Source organism: Cyphomyrmex costatus, unplaced genomic scaffold (assembly GCF_001594065.2).
Source record: "Cyphomyrmex costatus isolate MS0001 unplaced genomic scaffold, Ccosl1.0 scaffold270, whole genome shotgun sequence".
Taxonomy (NCBI): Eukaryota; Metazoa; Arthropoda; class Insecta; order Hymenoptera; family Formicidae; genus Cyphomyrmex; species Cyphomyrmex costatus.
In genome coordinates this window covers 67,347-81,145 of record NW_017276800.1, presented here as the reverse complement: position 1 = coordinate 81,145, position 13,799 = coordinate 67,347, and the positions used below count along the sequence as shown (strand labels likewise).

At 38.0% G+C, this 13,799-nt stretch overlaps 1 protein-coding gene across 1 annotated transcript in view; it reads right to left on the bottom strand.

The window, feature by feature from the left end:
- The window catches only part of LOC108774641 (fat-like cadherin-related tumor suppressor homolog), a 54,590-nt gene that overhangs the window by 17,699 nt on the left and 23,092 nt on the right, over positions 1-13,799 (bottom strand). The window contains exons 5-7 of the mRNA XM_018540792.1: positions 4,741-4,896; positions 2,794-2,904; positions 62-214 (exon numbers count right to left, since the gene is read on the bottom strand). Of these exons, the coding sequence (XP_018396294.1) occupies positions 62-214; positions 2,794-2,904; positions 4,741-4,896 (420 nt within the window). The remainder of the gene's footprint in view (positions 1-61; positions 215-2,793; positions 2,905-4,740; positions 4,897-13,799) is intronic.

The following is a 13,799-nucleotide window of genomic DNA, read 5'->3' as shown; positions in this document are numbered from 1 at the left end:
TATATATATATATATATATATATCACAAAAGTATTTTTAAGTAATGAAAAAATTCGATTACCATCATTTCATATTCTTGACCAGCCTCGAATCCACGCTGAGAGTACACCATCCCCGTGGTTGGATGAATTTTAAATTTGCCCTTTCCCCGACCGCCTTTGATGCTATATTGGATTCTCCCGTTGTCACCAATGTCTTGGTCGTATGCAAGAACCTAAATGCAAATTTTGAGAATTATTTTACTGCCATCACGTTACGACGAACCCATCTATAGCGATGAAAAATTCAGCATGAAATAAACGTTAGTATGCTTTACCATATAATCTATAATCGAAATAATGTTACGAACAAGAATTGACGTACCCCGGAAATTACGTAACTATATCTAATAAATAATTGTTTAATATAAATATTTCTATGAAAAAACGTAAAGGCTCGTATTAACGCACAAGTATCTTTAAAAAAATCTTAAAAAATTTCTAAGAGAAGGAATTCTATTTTTAGTGAGTGAATCTTGGTACTTAATAATATTCATATGTAAATTAAGTTACAAATAGATAGATGTATATTTATAAATTTACACATAAGTATTATTAAGTATCAATAAGATCCGTTTCAACCAAAAGTAAAATTCTGTTATTTCATTTATTCTTATTTTCACTTATAATTGCTTAGAAGACACTTCTTACAATCCTATAAATGCAAAATGCATACTCAGGCTCGCGAGACATAAAGATAGATACAACTTGCGCAATTACGTTCCTTACGGCGTCGCGGAAAATAATGAGCTTTCGATCGAAGCGCAAGTGTGGCATAATCTGCATGCGGTACATCGAGAAAGAGCTAAGACCGTCGTGATAGCAAAATGCAGCAGGCTCCTTCAGTTTACTGCGGTGTGCCTTAAGCGTGTTAACGATCGCGATCGCGAGGTGCCGCAGATCCGAGAGAATGGTAGTCGAGCGGAAACTGTTGTGGTGCATGCACGCTTCCGCGAGTACATTCGCGTGTTATCCTCGGTGAAAACGAACGAGTCCAGCGTATACGCGGAAAAAATATAGTTGTCTATGCATTAGTTTCCGTTGCCTCTTCGTTGTGTCTCTCGTTCTTTCCATGAGTAAACATGTTTCTCCGTGTACATTGTCAGTTCATTTCTTGCTGCATCGCAGCAATGCGATCGCGTTTCTCCTTCCGGCATCTTCTTCAGCGCGGAAAAACGGAAAATCAAAGCGCGCGATGATGAATTTGACTAATTACTTGTCTGACTCAAGCTGCGCGAAAGGCGTTAAGTCCGTGCCTTAACGTCTCTTTTGGCGCGCCGCTGCGGCTGAATCTTGATATTCTACACGACATATGCATTCTCGCACACGCACCGTGTCTGCGTTATTTGTAATTATTTTCAAACTTCTCGGCACTCGAAATGATCCGATACGCAGATCACAATCCGCGAGATCTCGTTCCACCCTACTTCCCTTTAGTCGCGAGGTGAGACTCACTCTTCGATCGCGTATCTCACGCAGACATTGCGCGATGTGCATACAGATCCTTGGAAATGCATATATTCTTTCGACTTGGACGAAAAATTTGGAATAACGATGAGACGCGAAAAATCTGTACCGAAAAATTTAGTAAGTGCGACTGATCCTTGCTAGCCGCAAGATCCTGATGTGCAATTATTAGTAGCGATAAGATATAACGCAGAACATTCTCAGGCGGCAGTCTTACATCGTACGATAAGGCAACATTCAGGAACGCGCAATACACATAGACGAGCACAACAGAGGCGTGAATTATCAGATAAAGAGAGAGAAGGATACGAAGAATAGGAATGGAGAGATAGACAAGACGCGCGGGGTGAAAAGAGGTGCAGCTAAAAATGCCAAGTATGTTATATGTATACACGTATATATGTACATAAAGACTTCGATAAAAGACTGAGCGCAGGATAGGATAAGACATTCAATTAACCCTCGAATGGTCGCGCGTGAAAGCTTGATTACCATATAAAGAGTTGTTGTATAAATAATGTCCATCCGTTATAATTGCCGACTTTATCGGCTACGGTTAGCTTCCGGATGTAATTCGATTACGCGCGACCAATCGAGGTGCGATCGATTAAGTGCGTATACACGCAAGTGATCCGTCCTATCGACGGGTACAGAGTGATAGCATGAGAGAAAAAATATACGTAAAACATAAACATGCACGGAAAGAATGAATTTGCTGAAGTATCTAAACATTTAACTAGATACACATCTAAAAATAATTTTATTGGCAAGTTTAAAATAATTACGTAAGAGAGAGCCTCTCAATTAGAAAGTCTGGATATTCAGTAGTCTTTTCATGAGACAAAAATATGGCAATATTGTGAACCATGTACAGCTTATGAAGAAATCTATAAGTATATACCTACTCAGCAATAAAAACTCATTGTCGTCATATTTATCTCGAATGTCCAAACACTTACTTAAAGATCTCTCGAGTGAGCAATGCTGCAAAAAGTTTTAAGCCATCAGCTTGAGTGTTTCACATATTGTTTGGATGATTCAATAAAATTATTTTCAGATTTGTCCTAAGTAAGTTTTGAGATACTTGAGCAAAACTGTTCTTTGCGTGTGGATTAAAATGTACAATTGATATAAAAGCGCTCGTGAATCAACGCAAATGGCCCGCGTAAAAATAGAATAATCCGGCCAGTCCCGCATAACGAAACATAATATAAAAACTATATAAGAACTATTGTATGCTTGAGCGCCGCGCGTCAGGCGTTTATTTTACGTGCCAAGGTGTCCTTACCCTGAAGATACGATCTCCTGACAAGGTGTCGGGGCTAAATGTCTCCCAAGTCCCGTTCTCTAGTAACGTATCGATCGAAAGGTCGAACTCCCGCGAGCGGTTCCTCGATTTCTGTCGAGAACCAGAGAGGACAGCTTTTAGCCTCGGGACTGTTTCTATCGGGCGAGCGATTGGAATCTTTTTTCCTTTCCCCTTCGGCCCTTCCCGACGATTATACGTGTCTGCGCGGCGATCGTTTATCCTCGTTATCCTTCTTCCTACCCGCGACGACGTCGCCGACTTCGCATCGCCCGAGAAAAACTTGAAGCCCATTCAAGTTCCGATGCGATGTAACAAAGCCGCGCCAAAACTTTGCGGTGCTCTACATCCTTTTAGATAGAAAGGCCTGATATTGCTTTCGGATGTCACGTACAACAATCGAAAAATTATTTAATATATATTTCATGCGCGTGGAGACAAATTTTGATTTATAATTTTTTTATTAACGAGATTGATAGTTAAGGTTTCCTAATGCAAAGTTAATGTTCTTAATTAAAAATTTCATTTATATTTTTCAGACACTGTGTCGCGATAAAAAACATTTCTCCCATTTTTCTGTTTCCTCGTAACACGACGAGGATTAAATACATTACGGATATATGGTATATGGTATAGCTGTGAACATATACATCTGTGTCATCTGTGTGCGGGTATGAGGGCCGACCGACTATAATAAAAATTAGCATACTTTACACGCACTCTGTGTATACAAGTTAAGACACGACAAACTTTGCATTTTTAATCATCTGTCTACAACAATTAGTGTCCATTTCCATCAATGTAGATTTGTAGATTAATTTTAATTAGTTTAAATTACTCTTTAGCTTTTTCAAATTCTTGAAAGAACTAGAAAAAGAAATAAAAAGTAAGTTAAATCAAGTTTAAAGTTCTACATTGATAGAAATGGACATAAATTAGATATAAATTAATCAAAAATTTTTTCTTCTTGCTGTTATTACGTGACAAATTTCGCAGTTGACTTTAAAAAAGAATATCGCTTGTCAATGGCTCTCCTTCTTGACAAATTTCTGGATTCGCCATTGCTTAATAATAATTGTAAGCGCGGTGTATCTAAGTACTGGTCTCTTCCTTTAGATTAAGATTGTAAATTCTTCCGTCTTCAATTAGGTTTGCATAGTTTCAGCAACGCCTCGTAATTTAATTTGCGCCGGCCGACCTCTAGCCGATGCTCGTGTTTGCAGCGGACGTGCGACGTTCACATGGAGGTTCACCTTCGTAGTCACAAAGGTGACGAGAAAGAGAGAGAGAGAGAGAGAGAGGGGGGGGGAGGGAGAAGTGGGATGCTGGCTGTGCCAGGGATCCTCGTGCTAGGGTTCATGAGCTAAATCTACCCTTTCTATGCGACGATACTCGGTGAGGGGTTACTTTAATCACATCGAGAAGAGGAGGCTCTGATGGGAAAACGATAACGAAAAGCGAGGGAGGAGAAGAAATCGCAAGCGGTCTGCTCCATGTTGGTGTAATATATATATATATATCAAGCTGTTTTTTTTGTTTTTATAGTCACAACGCGTGACACTCTTGCAAATTGTGCGTTAGTGGAATTCTCGCGAAATTCCAGACCAAGTCGTCACGACGGTCCAACGTGAGACATGAATAGAATTTTATACCCTTGTGTCGCGAGACGATTCATCTTTCGCGTTGCGGATTAAAACAATTTCGCAAGTAACGCGCGGTATGTACATACAGCCAAAGGTTGGCGCTTTTTACATAGGGAACGACAACGAAGAAAGCAGGGATCGTTCAGGGAAGATTTGGATCGTTGTTCGCGCAATCACTTTTATACTGTACCCCGGTTTATTCGTTGGCGTGGAAACGTATTTACAAGAAACACGAATGAATGGGGAGCCCATCGGGAAACCGCGCAACGCACGAAGAAATCTGTACCTGAAAGAGTGGCTTGTCTGTCGCCGGCGACGCCGGAATCTGGACCGTGTAGAATTTCTGCTCAAATTCAGGGCCATGATCATTAATGTCCACTACAGCAATAACGACTCTTGTAGTTGATGACAAAGGTGGCCTGCCGTTGTCCCTCACTGTCACCTAGAAGCATAAAATTACACTAATTACAGCAATGGAACAATTTAATACATCATCGAGCAAACACATTAGGTACGTTAAAATCGTGAAGCGATCATTCAAAAGGTATATATATATATAATGTGATATAAAATAAATATATCGCTAATTTGCTACAATAACGACACAATGCAGAACAATGAAGTTTTCCAGAAAATAAATTTACATGTTTTGAATCATTAAAGTTTTGAAATGCAATTTAGATATCAATAATCGATGTCACTTTGATACAATAACTAATCATAGAGAAATAAAAGTATGCTTTTACATTTTTTCTTTTTTTCTTTATGTTCTCGTCCTTTTTTGCAAGCAACTAGAAAATAATAATTTTGGGTTATGTCACTGTTGTAGCAAATGCGTGAGCGATACTTATATATAAATATTATTGTAGAATAGTACACTTGTTAACATAACTGGATTAAGCTTGAAACAGATTAATAAAATACTAAGGTAAAAAAATATAAAAATAAAAAAGATTATCTAACGAATTATGTAAAAATGTTGCATTAAAAATTTTATCTTTATGATAATCATATTTCGATAATGTAAAGAAAAATATACAAATAATCTCATAAATATTAAAATTTTGTTAATTGTAAAATATTATAAACATCGTTATAAAAGAGAAAGGGAGAGATCTATGTTATCGAAATTTAGCAATATTCGAATATTGAAAAGCCAGCAATGGTAATTTCAGCGAATAAACGAGTTAATACGAATTCTGATTAATTCATGGTTAAATTAACGCAGATACTGGGCTATCAACAAATCAAATCACAGCATCAACATATCGTTGACTCGATTTATTACTATCTCTCATAATGAAAGCATACGATCGGCTTTACTACGCAAATTTCAATCTCTCTTTTTTCCTCATTCGGGCATTTATTAATATACAAATTGTGCTTTCATTTTCTCTTTCTACGTGTCGCGATAAATACCCTGCATGTATTCGAATTCCGCAATATAGCGAAGATACACGCATATATATACGCGCATTAATTAAATTCTCAGTTTGATTATTCAGGAAAACACGTAAAACATGTGTATAGAAGTACACTTTCCCTCCATTCGCGCCATCGATTATTAATCAGAAAATAAAAAGGGTAAAAAAAAAGAGTGAAAGAAAGAAGTTTAAGGGATGGATATTCCTTCACGTAATGCTGCAATAGTTTCCTAGACTGTCTTCGCCGATACGATTTTTCGTACAGCCGCTATCCCTTTTTCTCGCTTACTACAGTCGTTGTCTTATCGCGCACGTTTCTCCTCGTTCTGCGAAAATCCTGGACTTTCATGCGCGAATATCGCACGTACGATCTGGGCAGTCGGCTGTGCTGACCGGAAGAGCAAGAGGAAGCGGAGCTTCGGGTTGTAAAACCAAGTGTCCCCGCATCCGAGACGACGTCGCAAATCTGAGATTCTGGCCTTCGCAACGCCGTTGTGCCGCGGCGCGCCGTGCCGTGAAAATCGCACAAACGAAGATTAAAAATCATCTCTTTAATTTTTATGATTTCAAATTTAGAAACATTAAAATCATCTCAATAATAAAGAGAATATGGCATATTTTTAAGAGCTACTTTTAAAAAATTATTTTAATATAGACGTGTGAAGTGGAGACATCTTTCTATAATAAACTGTGTGTTGTCAACTGTCACTGAGATCAAATGAATTTATAATTAAACTTCGTGAATAAGTCATGCGGTTACTTTTGCGTACCATTTCAGTTACAAGATTTAATTTGCATCTTCGTCAAAGCGGTCGCGCATCCGACAATAACACACTGCGCATTCTCGATTACCTTTGTTTACCTCGTATCTTCGATAAATCTCACATGTCCTGGTTTCATATAAGAATAGAAAGTTACGCCCAGTTCTATAAATAGATCGATCTGTCTTTCGTAGAGACCTTCGCGCAGATCAGTAACGAAGCATGTGACTCATCGCGACGAGTGCTCTATTACGAAGCCGATTGGGCGATCTGTTCATCCGTCCGGCGGAAGAGCCGCCGGGTAGACTGATGAAAGAGCAGACCGGTTACGAAATTCTCCGTCTCGGGCTCGTCCCCGCCGTCGTTCTTCGGTGCAATAATCGGTCCTCTCACGAAGCAATTTCCGCCTGGGAGAGAGAGACGAGAGAGAATAGAGGAAGGCTGCTGAGAGACCGCGACGTAAATCCAATGTCCCTCGGGACATTTCTCGCAGGAGAGGACTATACGCGTCAGATCCTCCGGGGTAACACCTGCACTAAATTAGGAGTACGAAACTCCGTTTTATACACCGAACGTCGCATCGGCCCCAGTACTCTCATCTGCGACATGATGCGAAACAGCTCCGGATTTCCCTTATACGTATTCGTCAACCACGCGCTTATCCGCACGCTGTCACATCTCTATACAGAACGATAATCCGAATTCATTAAATAGAGCACACCTAGGGAACTTTTATTCTGTATTTTCTGTTTTCAATTTGTTCATCCAATTTGTTCACGAGAGACCATCTACTCGATTTAATCATTGTACCTTGTATATATTGAGTTAGAAGGAAAAAGTAATGTCCCCCTCTCTCTTTCTCTCTCTCTTTTTCTCTTGTACTTTTAGGTTAAAGTTGCATATTACTATGCTATATAGTATGTTGTGATACTTAGAATGAAGTTCCAGCAATAAAAATCTATTTTTTTAAATTGCAATATGATAATTTGTGTAATGGAGTTGTGATTAAAGTCAAAATGTTCCTTTTATTTAACCTTCGATAATTTTGAGCGAAAAATACGATATTACTTTCCTTTCAATCCAATAGTAGCCTTCAAAACAAGAACACAATTTTCCTTTAGTTCGAAAACACACATGTAGGAAATCTTCACAAAATCGGAATAGCTCCGAAAAATGACGAAAAGATAATGTGTTTTGCGCGATAGTATAATATAATTTCTCTTTTATTAAAATTAATTACACGAAAATCATGCGTGTTCAGTTTAATGAAAGCGCTTCAGCATCCGGAATTCTGCCATGTCGCGCGTTTGTTCCTTCGAGGCTATATAAATTTCATCACAGTCATCTTCTCGTATCTTCAAGGCGGAGGAATATATTAAGTGTCTCATTTCTGGAGCACCCTGTACAAGATGAACACGAGCCCTTATAACGTGGTAGATTTAAACGCTTGGCCGATCGCGCTAAATCCGTCCGAGTGTCGTAGTATCTCGAAGGTGCCTCGCGCGAGTTTCGCACTCCCTTCAAGCACTCGCAATTTTATCATTTCACTCGGAGTGCTCGCGCTCCGGGCTACTAGGACGGTTTAATATCGGTATGCGATCTATGTAAACCGCACGGAAGGGTTGGCGAGATTCCGAGAATACGAGTCAGCACAGCAAACATGCGAATTCTAAGTAAAGATCATTATCCCGCTGCACACTAAATACATATGTCTTCTTTCTTCTTTATGCGCGATCTATCACAAGTATGATGAATGTGCATTGATGCGACAACTTGGCACCGAATTTTCTCGTCAGTGCATCATTTTTCATAGTCATTGCACAATGTTTTTCGATTGCATGTCAAAATTATCAAACTTTGGATTAGTTTTGCGTAATATTTTCTACCAGCAAAATATTATTTGTATTTTGAAATTAATTATCATATTGCATAACCCGGATATGGGATCTGTTATTTTCTTTATGTCTGTTAAAACTGACAAAACCATTGCACAATCGACTAAATCACATAAATTCGATGCTTGTTTGTTGCTAGTTTTTTTGCTTTATTTGCGATTGTATTGCTTTTGACGATTTCATAAAAATAATGGCTGTTTCGATTTAAATTTATAGTTAGCACAATCATAGAAAAAATAAAAAACAGAATATATCTTTTCAATGCTATTTTGTTGCTAATTAGTTGTGCCTAAGGAATGGTTAGCTCTTTGATACATTCAACTTCTTTTCACAGCAAAAATATCAAGAAAAAATTATTTATCTCAATTTTATTCTTAATTTTCAACATTAAATATATATCTATATAACATTACTTTTTAGTTTAGATTAAATCTATTAAAGTAAAACTGTTTTAAAAGTAAGAGAGAGAGAGAGAGAGAGAGAGAAACGAAGATGAAAGTTTTTTACTAACCTTTAAAAAATCTTTCATTTTCAATTAATTAAGAAGACTACTCCATTTCTCAGTCTTTAATCAATTCATCAAAGGATTCGTAAATAAAATGTAATTCAAAAGTAATATTATAAGACGTAGAAAAGTTTAATTAATCTAAAAAAAAGTATTGCCTCTTCTCTTCCTGAATAAATCACCATTTTAACATGAGTATTTAACAAGAGATGCAGCTTCGTGAAAGATTTTCGTATCAATAATCGCGCGCAAGTTGCATTATTTCTCCGAGATTCAAATATGGCTCTATTGAGTAGTATGCGACAAAACTGCCGGACTTTCCGAATAACTTGGCAGCATTTCCCTGGCGAGAAGTACATCCCGCAAGGCTGCAACTCCAGACTGGAATCGCGTTTTCCTCGTGATTAGGGGTAATAGCCTTGTGCTTTGCCCAAGCAGTTCTTCAGAGCCTTCCCTTCCCGCATCGCCCTCCTTTACTCCTCTCGCTCGGCTCTCCGTAATTACGTCCACGGCTTTTGGTGATTTCACCAGACTTAACCCCGCGTTTACAGCTAAATCCGAGGAATTCACTATAGCTACGAGACACTCGCGACAGTCGGCCATAATAAACTCGAAACTGCCACGTGGAATGTCGCGCGCAGTTTAGCAAAGTAGGTAGAGTTGCTTTTCTTGTTGTGCCGTGACCGACGACTACCATCTCGGTTTACGTGAGAAATCGTCGGCGAAGGTTCCGTGAATTTTATAGCAACGATATTTTCTTGACGGTCTGGTCAAGGTGATTTTTTTACATCGGAAAGGCGTCGAACTTCGGCAAACTCCATCGTCGTGGAACATTTTCGAACGAGGGATTGGAGATCCGTATCGTAGGAGAATCAGCGTCGTTGACGATGAAAAAACTGCTTTGCAGACAACGTATGTCGTCGACGATGGCGTCTAGTAGGAGATCATTACTTTGGCCTCTTTGAAACTTTCTTCGTCTCGAAAGCTCACGGCTTTTACGGAAGAACAGGTAAACATGTACTAATCGCTTAACGTCTTCTAGGACAGCATTCTTAGCTATCATATCGCATCCATTCAAAAATCAAAATATTTAATATTAAACGAAAACGGACCGAGAAATTATCAACACAAATGAATGAAATAGACCACGACTAAGACCCGTATTCATAATCATGTCTTATATTTAGGGCTTAAGTCCACCTTTAAATGTATCGAATAAAATTATTCCAATAAAATTATTCGTAAAGCATCAGAAGATGAATTCAAGGACTTAAATATAAGGTATGATTATACAAATACGAGCATTAGTGCCTAATAATACATTGTGTATTATTACAATGCAGTTCAGACAAACTGCGTGTTAATTATTTCTCGGTCTTGAAACACAATTTTAGACTGAAGCTGGAGTATGTAATATTACAAATAAAATTAACAAGCAATTTAATATTATTGATGCTATAATAATAAGCATCTTTAAACCACTATAGTAATTTATTATGAAAAATATCACCTCACCCGGGATTCGAACCTGGAAATGTCGCTTGAAATGTTCACTCATATGATCACGAGATCCGAGCACAGCAATAATGAAACGAGCGAATAGGATTTAATAATCTCATTCTGCTTGTATGAAACAAAATTCCGCTTAAGCCAATCCATTATAATAGCAGGACGGCGGAAAGTGCAATCGGAAATACGGGCTTATCTCAAGGATATCGAAATATTCTCAGATTTGCCTAAAGCTCGGCGTTAATAATGATCGGTCTGTATTCGCGGGAAATTCCTTTTTGGGACTGCTCGCATTACCTGGTCAGAATAAGCCCGCGTCCACTCGCTCTAATTTCGCGCCGTAAATTTGTGTTTCCGGAACGGAGGCATCCTCTGCGAAGGCTGATTTTCCAGAAAATATGAAACTCACGGTCATTTTTCACGACGAGAAAAAAACTGTGATTTCTCTCGATGATCGCCATGATCGTGAAGAAACTCGATATTACGTTCTAATGTATTTGGCAAGCCGAAATATTACAGCCTTTTTTCCATCTATTCTCCTCTCTCAATCTCTTCCTCTCTTCCGCCCTTTCTCTTTGGGGGAGTAAACGGACGGATCGTTAAGGGAATATCACTCGCTCACCGGAGCAGAAAAGCATGCATAATTCGAACTCCGTTCTGAAGGAGACTCGACTCCATGCCGGTTCCTCGCGTGGTCGAGGCCGTTTCCGACGACCGTTCGCTCCGAGGATTTACGCCCGCACGCACGGAGTATGATTTCGGAAATGACTACACGGTGGATAGATTATCATAAAAGATTAATGGGCCGAGCGACCGATAGTTTGGTCAAAGACGCGGCAATGTACTGTTACATTCATTATTCATTGGATAGCCGAGTCTGCTTCGTTTACTGAAGTGAAGCGGAGTTACAACGTACTGGCAGAGGTACACTTGCCAAATTCTTAAATGTCGATAGAAAGAGATCAACTCGCCAATATATTGCGAATCTAGCACCGACATCTATCATTTGTTTCTATATTCTTTTAAAAGAATTCGACAAAATCGCTACTCTATTTCTCGAACGATGGCAAAGCGAACATTTTCTGCAAGAAATTGATTAAATACATTGGCTACGTGTTTTTCGACAAGAAGTAAAATCTGGCAATTTTTTTAATTCCAGCATTTTTTAAAATCAATTAACAGCACTAGTTGGACAACAAATTTAGTAAAAAAAAAAAATCGTTTTAAAACAATACAATTTTTTAATGAAAAAATAAAAATGTTTTTATTAATCAACAAAATAAATTATACGTTATTCCAAACGTTTCTCTCAATGTAAATTTATTAAGTCCAATACCGAAATCACAGTTAGTAGTCAAACTGTTAAAAGCATTAAAATTTAAATTAACCGCGCTTTTATACTATTATTTATAACAATTCATAGAATTTATGACTTCCAACATAACCGGGAATTTAGCTCTGTTGCATTTTAGTCGCAGCCGCAGAATTTTCAAAAATGATTATATTCAATTCACAGGTGCACTCCTATCATATTTGAAATTCAATGTGAAATTCCGCACTAATAAGCGTATTTTACAGCTACAATGAGCTATATTCTGCGAAAAATAAGTATTTAATCAGTTGGTTAAAGCAGTGAACGGATGGAACTGTCGTTTAGCCAGCAGCTAGGCATTGGAAAACGCTTATGGCAACCCTCCTAGGTGACTAAGCGGCTAGATAAACGCTAAAGGACGACTATCTGAGGTCGGAATAAAGTCAACTTCATCCCGCAGATGTTCTAAAATGTTTGCTATGTTGTAACAGATACGCCCTGTTTTCTTAAAAAAAATTATTAACAATTGATTCTTTAAAAAATCTCGACAAAATACAAAACGCTATTGTATCACAATTATGCATACATACGATACAAATTAGTGGTTAAAAAAATATAAATAATTAAAAATATATATTAAATTTAGAAATTTTACAGTAAAAATGCAATTTTGTGATTTAACAAAATCAGGATCGAAATGATCGAACATATAAAGCAAAGATGCTGAAACTTTGTCGTAAATTTGTTATTTTCATTTCTCATACTCCGGTATGAACGAATCTCGATGTGAAGGCGGGACTCTAAAGATGTTATCAGAGAAAGCCGTGCGTAATTGCGGTCGTTAATAATTGGAATCTCTGTCTGGAAGGCTTAAGAAACGCGGTTTCTGCACACACACGTTGAGTAAACGCAGCGCGCGCGATGGTATTTTTCTTTTTCTTACCTCCCCGTTTAATTCTACAGTCGTAAAGTTTACCTTTAATTAAAACGTGCTTCTTAAGGCACAATTAATAATTGGTATTACACTGAGTATAGCGAATACGCTCGCTCTATCTAGAGTATTTTAGATAGATATCGACTCTCCTTCGAAACCGTTTAATCGCGATAAACACTCTTTAGAATCTTCCGAAAGTATGATTAGTTTCAACAAACAATCGTTCATCAATCAATCTTCTACAATCTGAATCGCAATATTGCATACAATGGATTCGCAGAGCGCAACGAAGTATACATGCCCGGTCTTTCATTTTTTTCGCGAGAATTTTTCTCCACCATGTGCGTCCTGCATCTCGTTCGTCACTCGGCCACAAACACACGAGATATTTGCGGAGAGTTTCCACCGCGCCCTAGAGATTTCTGGATATTCATCATGATTATTTTCTCCCTATTATAGTACCGTACGCAAAAGACCGAGCTCGATCTTTTGCGATCCCTCGTGAAAAACAAACAGAGAAAGAGAAACTAGGTGAATGAGAGTGGCGCCTAGCATTAATTATACGTCGTTGCTGTACACAGCTTTATACATTGGAGGCGCAAACAGAGCAATCCCTTTCTTCCCTTGCACTTCGTATTTCAGTAGAGAAAAACGAAAACAGGATCAAATGATTTTCGACATTTCGATTAATGCCTGTTGAGAGACAGATTTCAATACTGATGCACATACAAAACAATATTTATTTGCTTATACAATAACCTAAGAATTGTCATTTTTTAGTTGCTTGCAGAAAGTATAAAAATATAAAGTATTTATAATCGGTTCATATATTTAAGATAATCTTAACCTTTAAGTGAGTAAATAGGACCACAGCATTCTAGGTATAATTTTCTTTAAAATCTTGTTCTGGAAAAGAGGAAAATGAAAATTGTAGCCCAAATATAACCATGCAGAAATCTTGAAGTCGATTCTTTTTACATTCTTCTATTTCATACAGGTATAGCT